The following is a 21,161-nucleotide window of genomic DNA, read 5'->3' on the forward strand; positions in this document are numbered from 1 at the left end:
GAAACATCCTGTCAGAAACACTCTCTGCATTTGGGCTTTTCTTGAATTAATTATCTGTAAACGGTGATGGGCGCATCCTGCTGGGAGCCTGTGATTCCTTGGCGGCATTTATGACCGTGTTCGATAGGAGAGTCACGACGGTCAAAGCTCATCAGATGGAAAGCACCGCAGCATCAGAGCTCCAGCGACAAGTCTGCTTGGGCTGCTCCCTCTAGCGGGAAAAACTACTTTAGCTGGGGGAAAAACCTTCCCCTCCCTCCCTTTTTTTTTTTGCTTTTATTTTCTTTTCTTTGTTCCTTTTTTTTGTTGTTGTTGGTTTTTTTTTTTGTTTAAGTGAATAATTCAAGTTTTCCGGATAGTGCAAGACACGGGGAAGTTCCCATCAGACAAAGGTGACCAAACGCTGCACTTTTCCAGCCCCTGAGCATGGAGAGTGGAGCTGGTGCCCAGGCAATGCAGGTCAGCGATTACTCCTCCGAGGCGGACCCGTGGCAAGTGAGGGACTCTTGGTTTGTCTTCTAGCAGTCCTCAGCATATGCTATAGCTGTGTTTGGTTTTGATTTCCCACTTCTGATTACAAAAATAGGACTTACTATAATAATAATAATATTAATGATACAAAATAATTATTGTAATTATATACTTTTTGGCAAATTATTAACACAAAGCAGCCCAAAAAATCCCATTGGATTAAAAAAAGGTGACAATGCACAAATGTTAAAAAAGACAAAGTCTTTGATAAAAAAGAAGGAAAAGCAATCTGCAAATGAATGCATTTCTGTAAGGCAACATGTTACCTTTAGTCTTCCATCTAGATTTAGCTCACATTCTGTCGTTCAAGAAATTGTTAGAACTTGGCTTGCTTGAGCTTATCAATGTGGTAACACAGTTTCAGTGCCGGTCCCAATTTCAGCCCCAGGTATTTCATGATCATGTCGCTTTTCAGCAGTAACAAAGCATTGCCATCAATTTCCTGGTTTCAAAGGAGAGGAAGAGAATCAGAATGTGTTAACCCCCCTTTAAGTGCTGTGTCCTGACACATTAAACAAGGTGAATTAGAAACAGCATGTCATTTAGGGTAGAGCTACCTGAAATGTCATGCATTCTGAAATTTCATTTAGAAAATTGAAATCTGAGGTGTGATAGAAGGAAGCTGCAAAGGAAGGTTTAATTAAATACTACCTTTTATTCTTCAAGGAACTATAAGATTAGTCTAGGTTTTCAATTTATTTTGCAATTAAAAGTAGAATTTTTTAAAAATCAGTGTTGCTCTACGCACAATTCTGAGAAAAGCCAGTCAGCCTTGAGAGAAAGGTATGATGGAGACAGCGAAGGATGTAGCCACATTAAACTGCTAATAGAACACCTCTGAATCTCAGTTTGAGCTTTATCCCCAGCTATCCACCTGTTTCACATATCTAGTGAAACATACATATCCAGTACACTTATATCCCGTGATGCGAGTATATGGTGCATGGGTGTGTGTATATATATATGTATATGTGTGTATATATATATATATATATATGGGGTTTTTTCTCAAATTGAAGACAGTAGTAACTTGCTTATTTAATTGCATTTATTAATAAAATTTGCTCAATTTTAATTTGACCCTCACGTAAGTGGAGAAAATTGCCACGAAGCTCAGCTGTTTATCTCAGAACTGTTGGCTTGAAAACCTTTTGAAATTACAAAGTGCTACTGTGAAAGCAGCCTGAGCCCACAAAGAGACTCTGCTATGGGCAGTAGAACACAGAAGCTTTCAGCTATACTGTTCTACCTTAGACCCAAAGATTATCTGTTTTTTCCTGACTGTATTAGTGGATCTGCCAAAAAATACTACCCATCCCCACAGTTTCCAGCACATTTACACACATGGACTGTCAGAGCTAAAATATCACAAGCAGTATGTATATGTGGATATACAAACACAGATAACACACCCCAATGCTGTCTGTATTGTGTTCTATGGTTTTGATGGTCAGATCTTTCCACTGTGATCCATTGCCTACTTATTAAGCAAAGCCATGGATCCTAATTTGCCCTGATCATTATTATTCCATTCACTAGGTGATTTATCTGATGAGCAGTTAAGGTCACTTTCTGATTAACTCAATCAATTAATGCTCTTCATTTTGCAACCCCCACTCTATCCATAATAGAAACTCCCTTCACCTCCTCTCTGCTCTCCTTGCCATTATTTTAAGGAAGCTAAGGTAAAGTAAGAATAAGTGTTATGCATAATTACTATTTGCATAAGAAATAAAATAAGAACTCCTTTAAATGTGGTGTCATAAAAAAAACCACAGTCAAGGGTCAGGTGTGGAGGCAGCTGTTTCTAAATGTTGAGTTCAGCATTTTATTATTTCCATTATTATTACTGTGTAGGGGTCAAAACTAAACTCCATGACAATAGTATGCCAGAGGGAGCATTCATATTCAATTAAATATCCCATATTAGCCATTTCCCTGGGCAGATTCTTGGCTTGACTTCTTTACAGTATTACTGTGTCAGGCCTTTTAAAAATAATTTTAAAAAAGACTTTGATAACATAGTTCCCACATCTGCAATAGCCCCAGCAGAAGATACCAGGTCTGGAACTGGTAACATTCAGTGCCATCAGTGTCACTTTTCCTCTCCTCCATCTCTCTTCCCCCAGTCTTTCTGCCAAGTCTTTCCTGCTGATAGAGTCTGCATGAGCTCTCACACAGCGCTGCTACAAGGTCCCTGGCCAGGGCAATGGCTCCTCTCCATAAGACCAAAATCTCTATCAGTGATGGGCTCAGCTGGAATAGCTTGGCACACAGATGTGCTGAGGGAGAAGGGAACAGCCGAGGGGAGCTAGTAGGAAGTTTCTCAGTCTTTGGTGGACACTCTCAAGAGCTACATGTGACAGAGCTCCTCAGGTATCTTGGCAAGAAGCAAAGCTTCTGCTCCTGGTAGGAAGAGCAGACAGAGCCAGAGCATCCTGCATTGCCTGTTGGGGCAGTGAAGGATGTGTGCTGCATGCTGGAAGAGCTGGCTCTGAGGGCTGAGGTCAACGCCCAAATGGCCTGACAGAGCAGTAGGAAAGCACACTGCCCCATTCAGGATACATCCTCCAGCTGTTTTCTTCCTGCTGGTCCCAACAGCCTCTCTCTCCCAGCTCAGATGAGCCGATTGCCAACGCAACTATTTCGGGTGATAGCTGGGCCTTGTCAATGACAGTAAGTGCTTCTAAGTAAATTATGCACCTGCTTCACAGAAAGATTGAACACACAGGAAGATATGGCTGAGGTTAATGGACTAATCACTTGTCTCTCACCCCTGGGGTCTTTGTGCTAATCCAGATGAGGTCTGAAGGCTGAAAAATTGCAGGGACATATATAACTCAAAGGTGTAATTGAATTGAGTTGTGTGGCAATCATACCCAGGTTCTCACACCTATGGTGTATTTTACCAGGAAGCCAATGATAAGTAGAGCCCATGGGTGCTGGGTGTGCAACAAAGGATGACAGGGACAGTCTTTAGTGGCAATTTAGCTTGATCTCTTCGGTCGCAGAGCAGCTGCAGTATCGTGGCATTCTCCAGTGCAGCTGGCCCATGACTGCCTGGAGTGCTCCCCTGCCCTGCTGCTACATAAAATACTTTACTACAGATGGAAACTAGACAAAATTAGTGCTTTTGCACTCTCCATATTTACAAGACAAACTTTAAAAGTTGGGGTTTTTTTCCTTTGGGATATACCTGTATGCCTCAGACCATGTCAATTCTTGCTCCCTTGCATGAAGATTTTCTCTTGATGCACAGCCCCTTCTGATATTCTCAGAAACTCATTCTATAGCAAGTTCCTTCAAATCTGAAGGTGGCTCGTTTCTCTGCCTGGTTGCCACATGACCAATATAGGCCATGCTTTCATTATCAGCTGATAAGGCAGAAGGCAGGAAAAGTAGGCCAGCACCTGACCTGTACTTGCAGATTTGGCCCTACACCGCTGTGCCTGCTGTTGTTCTCATCCCACAGACTGGTCTATAGATGGCAGATGGCCTCAATTCCTTCCTAGCATGAGCAGACACCAAGGCCTGTGTTCATCTTCATTTTCAGCTGCTCCTCACCCACCTCCTCTCCTGCATCTGGAAACCCTGGGTGCAGAGAGTAGCTGAAAGTCCATTTACCTCCCTCAGCTCTCGTCTGCAGCCCCACAGCCCCACTTGTCTCTGCTGGCACTGGGGCAAGGAGTGATCAAGCCCACCTGTTGTCTCTGCAGCGCTGGGGGTGCTGATCAGGACTCAGGGCTGGGGAGCAATTCTCATTTAGACCTAGGTTCAGGCACTTACATGAAAGTTATGACCTCCAGCTGAACACAAACAAGTCACTTTCAGGCTAAAATCCATTTTTCATAGCCAGACTGAATTGATTAAGGAGAGAAGCAGAAGGCCAAAAATGCTAGTAGATACATTTGGTGTCAACTCCATACACACCAGCAGAACAGAAAACTCCAGATCAGACAAGTTTACTGTCTTGCCATTTACTAGTTAAGGATAATATAATTTCAATCACTGGAGGCTGACTCACAAAAGTAACTATCATATCCTCTAGTGAGTCAGCAGGTCTGTTAAATTTGGTTATGTAGCTACATAATACTGAGGGGAAAAAGATTAAAATATTGGCTGGTTTGGATTTCTCCTGCTAAATATCTAGAGACACATAAAAAATGCTCTTCAGAGAAGAATCATGTGTACCCTGTGAAAAAAACTGACATTGAAAAGAGGCTTTTTGTGTGAATCTGACAATGAAAAAGGAGCACCAGATCCTCAGTGCTTTCTCTTAGGCTTGGCGTAAAAACAATTTATGCTGGAGTAGCTGGGAACAAACAGTGAGCACTTTCTTAAAACACTGTTAGGGTTTCCCCATTGAAGTATAAATTAATAGAGTAGCATAGCATAGCACAAAATAGCATAGAATAGTATAGGACTATTTCAGTTGGAAGGGACCTCCAATGATCTAGTCCAACTGCCAGAGCAATTCAGGGCTGACCAAATTGCACCGTGTTATTAAGGGCACTTTCCAAAAGCCTCTTTAATACTGACAGGCTTGGGACATCGTCCATCTCTTCACAAAGTCCATCCTGGTGTTCAACCCCCATCTCAAGGCATAAGTGAAATTTCTTTAGCCCAAACCCCCCACAGGTGCTGAACTCCTTGCCAGGCCCTGCATTCAACCTCGCTGAGCACAAACACTGCCTATGGCAGCTCAAGGCAGCTGAGGGGCTGTGTGTGTGACATGTGCTGACTATCTCTTGTGACTCAAATTACCCAGAAGTGGTAAGGGCAGCCTTCTACTTACATGTTTTCTGAAGAGGTCCACGTGAGGGCCTAAAGCTTGAGGGTCTGCATCCTTCACAAACCAAACCACATCATCCACTGTCCAGGTCAAAGGATTCTTGCTTGATGGCCGAGCTGCATCTTGTCGTTCAGGTGAAGGACTTGAGGCTATGGGTACAAAAAAGCCCACAACAGTGCATTACAGTGGCATGCAGAAGTTTCCTTGGTTTGTGATTGTGAGCATGCAGGGCTTTGGCAGCCTCCCTGCAGCATTGGACATTGGATCTGTGTGTGCAAGTATCAGCCGGAGATGGTGGTGTAGGGAGAAAAGGGGACTTGCAGCAGTTTCTAATCTGACTGTTTATTGAAAGACATGATCCCAGCTGGTGAATTGTGTTAAAAAACATGAAACCCTCAAGTCCCTGCTGGGGAAGGAAAAATGTGCCAGCTGCCGGGCTCTTAAACCAAGCTGCCCCTGCTGTCTGATCTGCAGCAGCAGGGATCTTGGCTAAAGAAGACACTACCCTCACACCTGGAGAGAAAATTCTTCAGCACTAAACAAAGGACTCTGCCATAGAATGCAAAGGCTAGAGGATAAAATCAGGATGTAGCAAATAGGGTTTTTTCATTTGCATTCAGATATTCATACTTGTTTTAGAGCTTAGCACAAGGTTTTCAGTCCATATCTTCCTAATCTTAGTCTCTCACAAAGCTGATGATCCCCAGTGAATGCCAATTTGGAAAGTTACTAAAACATGTGAAGATGAACATTGCACATGTGACTTTTTAATGGTACAAGCCCTCGATGATTTAAGGTGACTTCAGCTTGCTGTAGCTTTAAATCAAGTGAATAAAGGCACATTGGAATGAAAGTGCATTTATGTTTTTATTCTTAGTCTCTGCAGAATTATAAATCTCAATCTCCACCTGAATATAATTTGTACCCCCACTTATGCTGCTTCTCTATGACAAGAACTATATTATGCTAGGTTACAGGAAAACTGTTTCTATTTGTTTATATCTTCACCAAGCAAATTTTGCATTAGCAGGCAGCAGTACACAGATGTATTAAATGTTACTTGCTCACCACATCTGCTCATCTCTTTCTGTCAAGGCCCAGTTTTTAATGAGAGACGTGCAAATGGCAAGCAAGTATACACCACAGAAGACCAGAAATCAAACAGAAGAGTATGTGTAGAGGGAGACCACAGACACATAAAGTAGAGCCTGGAAATGCCCCAAGTAGCCAAGAGGCAAACAGAACTGCTGAGGAGAGAAGGGATGAGCTATCCAGAGACATACTGAGCTTATAAAGACAGATGAGATATGTGAGAATCCCCATGCATGACTCAAAACATGATCCTAATGCACATGAGTAAATGTGCTGGGTGGGTTTGGGGCTTATGTAGATTGTCATTCCATTGACTTCAATAGAGCTCTGCTGATCTATAGTGGCTGAGACTCTGCCCATATATGCCCAATAATGGTTTTATGTGCATATTGGTCCTTTCTTCCTTGCCACCGTGCTCATCTTACAGTATAATGTAACAAGGTGTATTTGCAGTTACTCAAAATGTATTTCAGAAACCAGCAGTGCTATGAATGTGCAAATCTGGTTGATGGTTTTCATAATGAGATGAGATGTAAATATCATGATAATTCCACTCTCATTTGGTAAGTCACTGTTCTGGATACAAAGGACAAGGAAGAGTTGCAGGTCCTTTTAATTAGACAGCGAGGACCAGTGTTCGTATGGACCCAGGTGACTCTGGGCTCTGCTCACAGAATAAATGCAACACACAACGGTACAGACACCATCTGGAGCCTTTGGCATGAAACAATGAAGACAGAGAGTGCAAAACAAATAGGGTAATCTTGGCCAACCCCTGGATCATCAGTAACATTGAGGAACTTTGTCAGGGACAAGTGGGAGAACTGAGACTTGTCTTGGAGAGGTATTTCTCCCCTTTACGATCTGTCAGTGGTTTGGATGAGAGCTGATGTGTGGAGGTATTGGGAACTACACCACCTCAAATCAAAGGTCAGGAAAAAGACCAGGCTTTTGCAAACTAGTCAGAAAATGGAGGGAGAAGAGAAAGGTTTGGCTGTGTCCAAAAGATTGCAGAAGTTTCTATGCTACTGCCATAACATGGTCAGAGGAGACGTTGTGCCACTACTCAGAAGCACGGTTTCTCCCTTAAATTTGTATAAATGTAAGGAAAGCCCAGAGGACTTAGCTTGGGGTTTACACTGGGAACAGAAAGGGCAGTCTGCAGCCCAGTGACTCCTGCCTCAAACTGCCCACGAAAGGGCAAAGGGGAGCAGAGAGCCCTGAGTGCAGCTGGGAGCCTTCACAGGTATTGGAAGTATCTGTAATAAAAGGAAGGGGGATGAGAAGAAAAGGTTGAAATGACAGGGGGAATCTATTCACTCCTTTTCAATCTAGCAATCAATAGCATAAATGTGATTTCTGAAAGACAAATATATAAATGACCTTTCTAAAGAGACTGCATGGCTAGAACTATTCCAGACCCCAGCAGGTGAATATAACCCTTTCAAATCCATGCCTGAGGTATAGTATAATATCATAATATAAAAACAAGAATTATGTGTTGATACTAATTCTTCAATACCCCCAGTTTGCAGCAAAATATCAGGTTTTGGCTGGTGACTCTGGAAACAATCTGGTTTTCCATATATTTTACAATTTATTTTGTTGATTAATCTCTTTGGCTTTTTAACATTATAATTTACACATCTGAGTGTAATTTCTCTATTTACAAAAGAAAATAGATAATTTCATGTCTACACAAAGGCATGGGGTTTCTTTCAATAGCATCACTTTGGTGAAAGATTACATTAAGCAAGAAAGTGTTTGATGGCAGCAGGGCAAGTACTATACATTTTTTTCATATCTGAAGGTATTCACACTTAACCTAAGAATTAGATAAATGAGGAAGTCTCATGTCTCCTGGGTATCCTATGCCATCCTGTCATCAGAATTAATCAAGATGATAATGAATACTCAGATTACAAAGAGATGGGAGTGCTTGCGACCAATAATTATTTTTAGAGATCATAATCTAGGTCAAATCCAATTTCCTGTTTTTGACAGGTGGCAAAAATTTGTCAAATTAATGGAATGGGATATGGAAATTTAGGTAATCAGAGGGAAGCACTTTCCCCTCCTGCCTCAAATGATATTGGGGAAGGACAGTGAAGAGGTTCCTCTGCAGGGGAATGTCTCCAGGCGTCCTAGTCAAGACCATTGACCACACAGAAACAGCTGGAATTACCAGGTCAGTGGCAAAAGCTGAGTAAAGCTGAGGGAAAGAGGTAGCCTGGCTCAGTCTGAGTTTTCACTCCACACAGGCTTTTCTCTGCCACTCATCACTAACCTCTGGACCTTCCTGAAAAGGAGAATGGAGACAGAGCCAACAGCCAAATGACTGCAGAGGCATGACAAGGAAATAAAATGCTAAAATGGAGTTAAACCTGCAAAAGAAGGAAAGACAAATAACAGACTCCCTAAATATGTTCTTGGCAAACAAACAGAGCCCAGAGGGAGTACAGTCATTGATAGATAAGAGTGGAAAGGGAGTGACAGATGAACTTTAATATTGCTGCAGGCCTAAATGATTTCTTTGCCTCAGGGGAAGGGGGTGGGAATGAAATTTTAAAAGGTTCTCTCTGATTGCACTGGAGCAGATAATAAGGAGCAGCAGATCTACTGAAACTAAGCAGAAGTAGCAGACCCTCAAAGGTGCAGAGAAATGGGAATTATTTAAAAAACAAACCACCCCCCACAATAAAGAAGGAAAGGAGGAAGGCTTTAAGATAATTTTCTAAAAACCTAGGGCACACCAAGCAGGAGAAGAAGAGATGCATCAGAAAAGCAGGCATCTGAGAGAACACAACTACAGGATATTTGGGGTGGGGCAGGGTATTCACAGGCCACGATCAGCAGAGAGCTCTGCAGAAAAGATCAGGCTCAGCACATCTGCACTGGCCGGCGCTGGCAGGACATGTCTGGCACCACCTGGCTGGTGTCCTTCACCTTGCAGCACCTCACAGAAGAGTGCCTGTCCCACCAGCGCAGCAGCTGCTCCCACTGACAGCGTGGCACGCACTGTGCAGGGATGCAACACCGCAGGTGCTCCTCCGCCTGCTGCAAGAGCAGCCCAGCATCCAGCTGCATGAGACGTGGCCATGGACATTAAATATTTATCTGGGCTTTCCTTGCTTTGCCTCTCTTTTGTAGGGGAAACAAAAAGGCAGCTCACTGAAAGCACTGACATTTTCGGACTGAAATGTCCTCAAAAATTAGCAGGCAGGCTGTATTTGCTGAATATGGTGCTGAGGTTCACAATGCCAGCAGCAGCTCCTTTCCCTTGGGGAAGTGCTGGATGTCTCCCATGAGCCGCTTGCAGCATTATTCTGGAAAAAGAGAAATTTCAACCCCCATGCCCCCAGATGTTTTCAGGAAATCTATGTACTAATAAGCAGGACTGCCTCTTTAACAAAGACCCTCAGGTGATAATAATTAACTGCTAATACTGGATAATAAAATCTCCATAAAAATAACAAGCTACAGGGCAAGGTTAAGGTTATTATATTGTGGTTGAACACACAATTCTTCATACTTGGAATAAAGGCTTTGTCTGTTATGTAAGCAGGCTTGGAAAGGTTTATGGTGTCCTTGACTATTCCTTCCCTAATTTAAAAGCTTCAATTTGGCAAATGATGACAGGAAAGTGCATGTTTATCTGTTTGCAGCTCCAACTGGCTTTCTGAAATGAGACTTTTTTTTTCTTTTTTTTTTTCAGAATTTTTTAGCATAATCAAGGAGAATTAGGCATCAAGCTTCCGATCGCATTAATGAGAGCTTTGAGGTTTAATCTCATCCATTCCGCTTGAAAGACATGTTCTGCTATGCACTGAGATATGTTTTATGATTATGGCTTTTTCCATGATATTTGCCCACCATGATAAATAAGGCAAGCTATTTTTCAAACCTACCCATAAATAAACAGGATTGGTTTGAGGTTTCAGAGATAAATTCTTCCTCTTTTTAATAAGCCCATCTCTGCCTCATAAGTATACAAACTGAAGAGGATAAGAACAGAGACTGACATGCACCACTTACTCATCTTTGCTTACTTGTGATTCAGCAACATATAAATTATGCCTAGAAAGAAGAAAAACACATGCACAGATTCCAAAGACCTTTGCAAGAGAGACTTTGTGAAGAAAGTAATCAAACTCCAGTGTGGCTACACTAAGACAATTGCAGAAAGGTGTATTTTAAAAGTCTGGGATTGCCAGTAGAAGTGGAAGCAACATGGTGGGTGAAAACATGATTTCTTTCTGTGAAGTAATACAGTCTCTAATTTTGAGGAGTGAGTAATGCTTTGTAGGACTCTGGTGAGAATTCCAGTGTTACAGAGCTGACACTATGGCAAATAGTGAAAGAGATGAAACCAGGCTGTGACTGGAAACACCACAGTCTTAATGCTTGAAGTGATATCATAACGAATGTGTGGGCACCTTGGCTTCATGGATGTCACTGTGTTGCCCACCACAGCCACAGAAAACTGCCTGGCCATGTCTGAGAGCAAATGCCTCTCCTCTGCCTCAAAGGACCCAGCTTCTGCTACGGACTGCAGAAGAGTGCTGGAGTCTCCAGACAGCATCTGAGAGGATTAGAGGAAGTGTGATGGATGGTGGTGGCATAAACATTTGTTGTCTGTGTTGCCATACACTGGTGGAGCATAGGGGATTGCTACAGGGGATTGTTAGGGACCTTGGTAGCAAACCCTGTATGGGTTTGTGTGCGCCTCTGTGGTACACCCTAATCTACAGTGGGTGATACCAGGACTAATAAATGCCTAAAAACTAGGAAAACCCCAAAAATATCAATGAATCTATAGCCATTTTAATGATGTTCACTGCATACCTTTCCATTTTAAGAAGCCTTTACTGTTGAGCTGGCCAAATGACCCAGAGACCCCAGAGGAGCTAGGTTATGCAAGTGTCAAATGATTGTCACATAAAATTACTAAGCTGTTTTGGGATGAGTCCTGTTAACTCCAGGTATTATATGTAGCAGTTTCAAGTCATTTATGACTGCTGATGTCATGGATGCCTGGTTCAAAAGCAATCTCTTCCTCTTTGCCCCTCAAAGTGCTTTAATAAGTTTCAAGCTAGAGAAATACAGGAACCTGTAAAGCCTATTGCATGACCACTTGATGACTTTTTTGTTTATTCAGTTCCGGAAAAAAACATGTGCCATATTTCAGCCTTTCATTTTGTAAAGACTGCGAATTTTGAGGGAAGTCATGAAAAGAGACATCGAGGTGTCTCCTGAAGCTTAGCTTCCTGCTCAGGACTACATGGAGGTTTCACAAGACATTGGCTGAGACTGGGAAAGAGTGACATTCAAAGTCAAAAAAGAAGGGAAAATAATGCAGGTGAACAAGCTTAAGAAGCTCTGATTTTAAGCTTCGGTCCCTTGAACACAGTTTCCGTCCCATGATGCCAAGGTTTTTCTCCACACAACACATTCTTATGTACAGAAGTTTTATGTATTCTGAAAATGCACTAAGTATTCAGTAATCCACCAAGTGATTCAGAGAAGAAAAATCTGTGAGGGCTTACTAAGTGTGAATCTACCACCTCTGGTTGAGGAAGTCTGTGAGCCACACATTTCTGAAGGCAGAGAGGGTAGTAGGGATGCACCACCAGCTCTGCATTTATCCCTTTCCTTGGGGTATGCTGCTGTTTCATGCTGGAGACAAGATGTGTGGCTAGATAGACCTTTGGTCTGAACTGTCCTGGCTCTTCATACATTCTACAAAGAGATAACGACTGATCCCAAGCAGAACGATAAAGATTTTTAAGGCAAGTAAGTAACAACATTGTTACATCTTGGCTCCTCACAGCTGCCAACCATAAAGCTTAACAAAAGGGTCCCAGTTCTGCTAGGAGGCTCTAAGGAAGTGGTGGGAGAGGGGTAAATGAATCCTCTGCACAGTGACCCTCTTGTCCTCCCAGGACCTGATTATGCCAGCCTGAGGGGCACTGAATAAGATCTGAAAGGAAATGGCTTTTCATTTCCTTTTCTTTGGCACTGAGGCCACCAGTTCCTAGTGGCAGCCTTTTACAAGTTGTTTGCTGTGTATTCCTCTACTATCCACTTTGCTTTGAGTAAAGCTGACTCCGTAAGTAAAGAATGAGATAATTATGAGAACTGAACGCTTATCAGTGGTCTCTATAATAGAGTAACACAGGGCTAAACGAGGGAAGCAACTGTGTGAAAATAATAGCAAAGTCAGTGATGGTTTTGGGTGGGTATTGAATATTAAAGAAGGCAAACTTAGATCAACAAATAAATACATGGATAAATACTTGTAATACATATTTTGGAAGAATAATGTTCTAAAATATTAAATAGTGAAAGTTCAGGAGCAAGAAATAATACAGGTGTTGGGGAGGTGAGGGATGTGTAAGAATTAAGCAAAGATTAAGCAAAGGATACTGGAAAGAGCCTCTGGAATGGCTTCCAAGCAAGAATATGCAGAATCACTTGACGTTTCCAAGGGAAATGCAAGGGCAAAAAGACAGTATTATGAGGTAATGGTAGACAAAGGGGCTAGGGGAGCCAGTAATGTTCTGCAAAGATATCAAGATTTGAAAAAAAAAACCCCACTGTTGTGGCAGTAGGTTCCATTAATAAATGAGGAAGGGAAAAAATTAATGACTTTAAAATGGCTGAGACATTCAACTCCTTTGTTAGATCTATCATCAGAATGAAAAATGCATACATGAAGTGTGAATAATTAGTAAGGGGTGAAGACACTGTTGGCATCACTACTGATAAAGATCTATTGACTGAGAATTTGGAAAATGCAAACAAAGTTAACTGAAGTTCAGTGAAGTAGCTAACCCATCTGATAAACCTGGGTAATTTCTAGAGGAAAATAAATTGTGGCCAATAGGAACTGTAGCTGACAGGTAGAGCAACTGCCTCAACAAATGCAAATTCTAACATGGTAACTGGACAAAAATACAAAGAGAGGGAAGAAGAATCAATGAATACAGTGGTTCCCATGGCATTTCTTGAATTTGCAGATAAACTTCTTGTGGCTTTGTTTCCTGAAGAATAAAAGTGCCTGGGGCAGTGAGCTGAATGATTTCAAAAAACACATGTTTTGCTGGGGAGTCTTTTTCAAGCAAAATCTGGCTTGGTTTGTGATTAAAGGGGCAGGATGGGTCACACAGCTAGGAAGGAAAACCTTTTGCTAAAATGCTTTGAGGGAGGCACTAATATTTGGGTTTGCTCTGCATCATGTCTTGTGCACAGCTGGTGTCACATAAGTAACAGGTAGTAGCAGTAGTACTGTAGGCAGTATCAATCTTTGGGAGGAATGCCTTTTATATTAATATCTGCATGTCTAAGCTGATCATAACAGTCATGATTGCCACACAATTACACCTAATACATATGTTTACTTAACAACAGCATTAGAAAACCTTCACCTTTTTACTTAACAGTGAACAGATTGATTTTGTGTTTACAATGGAAGCATGAGTGGTCTGGATGGATTCCATCACAGAACCACCTTACTAATTTTCTTGGGAATTTGGGAAGGAGTTAAGACTCCAGCACAGCACCAGCATTACAGCACACATTGCTAAATGGAAGATGTTGCATTACCACTTCTGTTTCCTTCAAGATAAGCCCCATTCCTCGTTGGGCTGGAGGTCTGATGCCGCAGGCCAGTAGATGAGGACGCCCCTGAAGACATCTGGGCAGGACGATGGCTACAGGAGGAAGAGGAGCCTCCAGCAGGGTGTCCATCTGCAGGACTCTGACGCACGGTGTACACGGAGCCCACGGAACCCAAGGCAGCGTCGGCAGGATCCACACTGTACTGCTTCCTGTTCGGAGGATCAGCCAGGAAGTCCTCAGGTATAACTGTCTCTGCTCAGGAAGCCCAGACACAAAATAAACATCAGTAAAACAGAAACTATTTTAATCAACCCTTGAAATTTTTTTTTTTTTTTTTTTTTTGGCTAAAATTCCCATTTTTTTGGTCAGGAAGTGTAACTCCAACTTCCTGTACAGACAGCTGACCCCAGCCAGGAGAGATCCTTGCTGAGAATTAATAAACAATGAAGGGAAACACAACCATTCCAAGTCAGTAGAGTCACAAGGGGGAAAACATGGCTTGATATGTGTCATCTGTGTCAGCTTACAACATTATTCTCCATAAAGTCCTGGGCCAGTGGCTGGCAGGTCCAATTTCCCTCATGGTGCTCCTCAAATACACTGAGAATAAAGGACTGAAAGGAAGGAGGCAGAGGAGGACAACGGAACAGGTAGTTTGTTGTGTTCATAATGCCTGGCAGCCAGTAGGAAGGAGTGAAGGTAATAAACCAAAGCATTCTGGCTGCAATTACCAAAATTAATCAGAAGCATCCTCAGCTGCAGACATCCATCCAGGCCCGGTATCCCGCAAGGATATAGGCTTAATGACTGATGAGCACACCCAAGGTTTATCATGGACAGTCATGTGTTATGTGTGAGTCACTTGGACCTAACTCAGGTTCAGACAAATGTGCCAACATCACAGACAACTGCAAACCATTGCTATGGTTCCTCTCCTCTGCACTGCACTTTTCATGCTATGTAGGAGCTAAATACCTTGTTTTTCAGATTCCTCACAATAAGCCAAATTTTGCATTTTAAGACCTATTTAGAGACTTACACTTGCCTTTACTTGGGAGCCTAACACACAGGCACGAGGTTTGCAGTATGCAGATTTTTTCTGCCATTTCCCCTCGGATTTAGGCTCAGGTCTGTCACTGTTTGGGCTGACACTTCTATGCCTGTATCACTGTCCTCTTCCTCCAGTCTCCTCACATCCAAGTTTTTCCTATTTGCCTTTTTTTTGTCTTCACAAAAGATGGCCACAGGTCTTCTTCCTCCTCTTTCCCACTGCCATTCTCCCTGCAAAACCAGTTGTCCTGTCACCCAGCCCCAGTATCACTACTGAGATACAAGCAGAGCCCTTGGAAACCTCTATGAGATCCCAATCTTCACAGATCCCTGCTGGCAACATGCACTTTAGTGATTCCTGCTCCTACTGGGTGTTAACACCTGGTAGGCAGGGAGCCCCTAGTTTAGGGAAGTGCCTTCCTTTGCCCCATGACATTTCTCTGAGCTGTTGAAAAGGCCACTTTCCTCATCATGTGTACTGTCCCTCCAGAGACATCTGAGCACGGTGAAATTTCCCCCATGGTGCTGCACATCAACTTCCCGGCTTGGGCAATGCTCTCATCCTGATGTATTATGCAGCCTTATTGAGTAATAAGAAGAATTAATGCTGTAATTTATGCCATAAGGCACAAACTCCATTGCTAATAGATGCTGAGGCTGTATATTACAGAGTTTTCCTTTTAATTTGCTTTTTCACTCTTTTCCTTAAAAAAAAAAACAAACCATGACTTGGCAGCTGTGTACAGTAGTTGATGTTAAACGAACATGATTTAGTTCAACAACTCAAATACTCAAGAGTTGTGCCATGCCAGCATCTTGGCTTGTGTGTCAGGACACACCACAGATTTTTGTTACATTGTTTTATTTTTTTGCTTCTGTCTTTTAAAATTTTGTCCCATTCTGGGCCAAGGCTGGACTCACCATAAGGCAAACATCAGAGTTGAAGGAAAGCTGCAAACGTGAAGTTTCCTTTTGGGCACTTGCCTTTGCAACTGTAAGGAACTTTCCTTTAGCAAGGCTTTTTTCCCTTAGATGATTTGGATTCTTACAGCATGCATTCAGGTCTCCTGCTGCTTTCTGCCAGGGATTTCTGAGCTTGATTCTCATACAAATAGAGATAGGGTGTAATTCAATTGAATTCAAGGGAGTTCAGATAACGTAACACATCAGAGAAATGGGAATCAGACACTCTGAACCTTTCTCCCTAACCTCCGTCAGATGCCAAAATTATATAGCGATTGAGCTAAATACCTTGCTTTTCAAACTCCTCCCAATAAACCAAAGAAAATCCAATCAAGCCTCCTCATTCAAAGGAATTTAATTACTGTGTAGAACACTTGCAATAAAAGCCTCTTATGCATAAAGAAGATGGCTCTTTCTGCAGCATCCTGCCTGCACTGCATGGAATAATTATGCCTCTTGTGAATCATTACCTCTTTATTCCAGGAAAAGAATGCTCTTTTAATATGATTACAATATGAAGAAGACATAGACTATCAAAACAACAAACAGCACATTAAAAGAGCCCTGCTAAATAAACAGCATACAGCTTTTATTGCTATGGATGTAAATTACTCCAAAATTTTTGAGCAGACACCGGGGATTTTTTGATAGATGTCAGACTGTCTCAACAGTCTGTGTGAAATAAGACATGTGCAGATATAATCTCCCTGTGGAAGGACACCCATGAATTGTGTACAAGACTATAACAAGGAGCTAATCTCCATCACTTCTGTTCCTAACCTTGCCTAAGACTCTTTTCTTGACCTAGATCAATTTATTCCACATCTCTGCTTTGGGCTCCAAAATGGGAGTAATGATGCCTATTGCCATGGAGCAAGCCGGAGCCTCTGCTCATTACTGTATGAAACATTCCCCAGTGGAAGGTGCTCTGAGAATTTGAAAAGTCATATCAATGTCTTCATTGGACTGGGGGGAGCAGGGATCGTCTCAAGCGGCCCACTGCCCAGAAACTAAAAAACCCCATGGAAGCTCTTTGTGTTCCTATTTTTCCAGCTCTTTGCTTGTACCACAGAGAAGGTGCACGAGTTGAGGTTCCACTGATGATGTGCATGAAAATATCTGCATTTTGTAAGCTCCCAGAAGGCTTTGTAGAGTGTATGGCCATCACAGCTTCTAATCCCACTTTGGCCAATTAGGAAAAAAACATCTTTTCTAAGACAATAGAAGAAAATATAAGCCTCTATTGGGGTTGAAAATGCAACAGTTCATAAATCTGTAGCTTAGCCCTTCTGTATTCTGTCGCAGTTTCATATTTTATTTTGTAGGTAGTCAGTTCCACATATTAATGAGAAACTAGTACAAAATGCTTTAAAACAGGATTTATGAGAAAGCTGCTTCAAGCTTTTGCTCTGAGCACAGTAATCTCTGTTACAACTGCTCACCACCCTGAGATGCTTGAGCCATTTTGGCATACTTTTCCTTTCCACGAATGGTCCACAGGCAGCTGGATTGAAAAGCCCAAGGCTGTTACATCCTGCACACCTTAAAATGCAATGAATGAGAGAAAAAAGCCACAGTTGCCTTCCCAATTTAAAAATGCACATTTCTTTAGCTGAGCTTCTTAAAAGTAGCAGTCTGTAAGATTCCTAGCCAAATTCCTGAAGATGGGTCAGCTGAGAGTTAAAAGAGCCTGAGAATCTGCAGCTAACATCCCAGGTCTGCTGCAAACCTCTGGAGTGACCTTGGTCAGGTTATCTGTCATCTGTGGACCTCAGCTCTCCGTTAGGATGAAGGAAAATACTTGTTTTGTCTCTCACTTCTGTAACACATTGAGTTCTTTGCCCCAGCAGTATCCATTTACCACTGCAGAGTGCCACATGGATGCATAGTGCCCGTGTGAAAGCAGAACACAAACACTGGGCCTTTGGTAGCATCTGGGAATAGAGACACTCCAGAAAGACAGAAGAATTGACCCTCATTGTACATCAGGGAAGCAAATGAAAATCAATTTCAAGTCAAGCAGGAAATGAAGAAGAGTATATACACAGGAAAGATGATCCCTAGCTGACCTTCTCCTCAGCAGATCTAATCTCTTACTTTTTCTTCTACATCTTAAAAAAAGCCCAAACTTGGTTTGTTAGAATCTCTCCTATAAGCAAAAGCTCCTTCTGCACTGCAGAGACACTATTCTACCTTCTCTCTTCCCAGGCCAAACATGTCTTGTGCCACTTTCCTCACCTGCTGCTGCTCCCACATCACTGCTCATGTTACATCCTTCTCTCCCTTTGCCTCTCTCAGGCTCCATTCCCTTATACCTCCCACCTGCTCCCCCCTCTATTCTTCCCCATCACCTCTTCCTACTTCTGTCATATTAGCACTATCTCGACTTTGTTCTAACACTGCTTTCCTGCACCTACAACATCACCCTTTTCCCATTTTGCCAGGTATTTCCCTATCTCTCTTTTCTATTTTTCCTCCTTCCACACATATGATTTTCATAGCCATTTTCTCCCCACGCTGTTCCCCTTGCACCCGTCTCACACTTCCATTGATCCAGCTTTCCCTTTCCTAATTGTAGGAACCCAGAGTGCAGAGAATATTTCTCTGCCTGTTTTGAAGGGTTTTACCCCCCTGAACAACACTGTTTTTGACCTCCGTCCTTGGAAAAAACTGCCTACTATTAGAAAATAATTAGAAACTACACTGGTGTAAATTAGGCGATAGACTACCATGTAAGATTGTCACATTTTCACATTTCACATTGTGAAAAATTTAGAGGTTTTGGGTTTGTTAATGTAGTAAATAGATAAAAGCAAAAACCATCAAAATGGAGGATTGTTGTTGTTCTCCAAACCTTCTTCTTCTACTACTCCGTATTCTGCAGTAAAAGTAGTTTGGGATGATTGGACAAAGAATTCCACAGTTTCTGGCTGCGTTACTAAATAATTGGTAGAAAAATAAAAATAATGTATGTTTTTAGTAACCATTGGTTGATTTACCTTTAAAAAGGCCATTTAATCTTGATAATTTGGCTTTCTCCTGAATTCTCTGCTTTGTGCTATGTCTGGGTCACGCTAATGACTCTGTTTCTCTGATAAGACTTAATAAACAACTATCTAGAAGCAGGGAAGGCTGAGAGTCCCGTTTGTCTCTCGAATTCCTGGCAAGGACTTTAAAAACTCTATCCCATCAGGAGAGGCATAATTACGGCACGGTCAGTGCCACTAATATTCCCATGCCTTTTCCTGGGTTCATCCCCGGATTGCTGCTTGGACAGCAGAGCCCAAGGTCAGGGCAGTGAACTGGGAGCAGAGTCCCTTTTCACAGTTAACAGGCCATATCCTGCACGGCCAGGAAGTGGCTGCTTCTGGGTGAAGGCTGCATGGGGCACTGCTGGAGACCCACACCCCCTGCTCTGAGCATGCTGGACACTGATCCCCAAGCCAGGGAGGTCCTCTTTTACACACCAGTAGCTTCTCAGGACAACTGCCCTTCCTTCTAGGACAATACTTTAATGTAATTTCATAACCTTTTACTTTACCACCTGCAATGCTCAATCATTTGTATTTGCTTTAATTAAATTCCCCATTAACTTCTTTTCCTTACAGTCAATACAGATTTATTTCTGTCTTTCTTTTCTCTGCCCCCACTATTCCTTTTTTGTGTCGTCTCCTATTCCTCATATCATTTAGTGATGGGCTTTGCCCTCTGACCCTTCCCTGTACCTTTTAAAGTGCTACCATATATTGTCTATAATGGGTTGACCAGATGTGAACTCCATATTTTAAGCAGCATGATATCATAGCTTCCTCAGACCTCTCCTTTCTCCCAGCCAGGGACGGCCTTTTTTCATCTCCCAGTCATTTTGAGATGAGCCAGTCACAGTGTCAAAATCCTGTTGAGAGACTCCGTCTTGTATGGTTTTATCTTTGCCTGTATTTTACAGTTCCTGAGCCTGGCTCCAGCTCCAGGCACAAGGATGACATTTGCCCTATCTGGGAGGTGGGAGGGGAGGGGACAGTTTTAAGCAGCAGCTTAGAAACCCTGCATCTCAGCCTTGATGAAAGGAAAAATAGAAGTGGGGAAACACAAAAAGCAAATGCTGAAATGCAGAAGGAAATCCTTCAGATGAGTTTAACCAGCAGTTCAATCTTAGTGTAAGCCAGAGAGGGAGAGAGCAGAAAGATATAAACAGTGCTTAAGATTGGGAAAGATATGCTTTGGCTCTAAATGGCTATCTTCTGTTTTAAACATCAACTCTTAAAAGATTTTAGAAGACGTTTTTCTGTGCCTTCCAAACAGACTCACACATTTCTGTCCAGTCAGGAATGTACCACGGCCCTTATCTTCCCTGTAGTTTGAGCCTGCATGCATCTATCTAAAGATAAGAGCCTCCTGTGATAGATTAAGACTTTCCAGTTCTGCCTGCTGTGATTTACTCTTGGATTACAGCACCAGCCCATTCCTTTTAGCTCCATTGCCCATCCAGACATGCAGCACAATGAAAATATGATGTCACCCCTTAGCAGATGTTTCCGTACCATGTCAACACCACTCTCTGGTGCATGCATCTGCACCCTACACAGCTGGCCAAGGACCAGACCTTTTCCACACCAACCCGTGGCTGCCACAGTTTGCCTGGACAACGAAAACATTACAGGGAGTGACATCTGGTTTGTGGCAGCAGAGCCAAGCTGCTTGCTGCTTGCCAAGGCGGAGTGGCATGGCGACACCTCCCCAAGGAGTCACAGCATCCCTGAGGCTGCTGCAGAGAGGCAGTGAGTGAGCAGGCAGCCCAGGGCATCCGCCAACAGCGGGTCAGGGCTGTCACGCCTGTGGTTTTCAGTTTACGGGGGAACTTTTGCATGGGTTATAGGAACACACAGTGGCATCCACAGGGGAAAAAAAGGGGGGCTTAGTAGTCAGCCAGAACAGGAAAATGTAAATATGCCTCATTCACTTGTGAATGCAGATATTATGAACACTGAAACTATGGTCACACTGTGGAGATAAAACCTGCAATGAATTCTCCAGGGTTTAGTCTGAGGCTTTACTGCACCGTGTATCATCTAGCTGTGTCCTAGCCGCTAAAAAATATTTTGCAGTAACTGAA

At 42.6% G+C, this 21,161-nt stretch overlaps 1 protein-coding gene across 1 annotated transcript in view; it reads right to left on the minus strand.

Annotated features, from left to right (window-relative positions):
• Window positions 1-323: 323 nt before the first annotated feature.
• The window catches only part of SCML4 (Scm polycomb group protein like 4), a 44,534-nt gene continuing 23,696 nt past the window's right edge, over window positions 324-21,161 (minus strand). The window contains exons 5-7 of the mRNA XM_048298445.1: window positions 14,021-14,287; window positions 5,327-5,472; window positions 324-973 (exon numbers count right to left, since the gene is read on the minus strand). Coding sequence (XP_048154402.1) covers window positions 848-973; window positions 5,327-5,472; window positions 14,021-14,287 — 539 coding nt within the window. The 3' untranslated portion in view covers window positions 324-847. The remainder of the gene's footprint in view (window positions 974-5,326; window positions 5,473-14,020; window positions 14,288-21,161) is intronic.

Source organism: Corvus hawaiiensis, chromosome 3 (assembly GCF_020740725.1).
Source record: "Corvus hawaiiensis isolate bCorHaw1 chromosome 3, bCorHaw1.pri.cur, whole genome shotgun sequence".
Taxonomy (NCBI): Eukaryota; Metazoa; Chordata; class Aves; order Passeriformes; family Corvidae; genus Corvus; species Corvus hawaiiensis.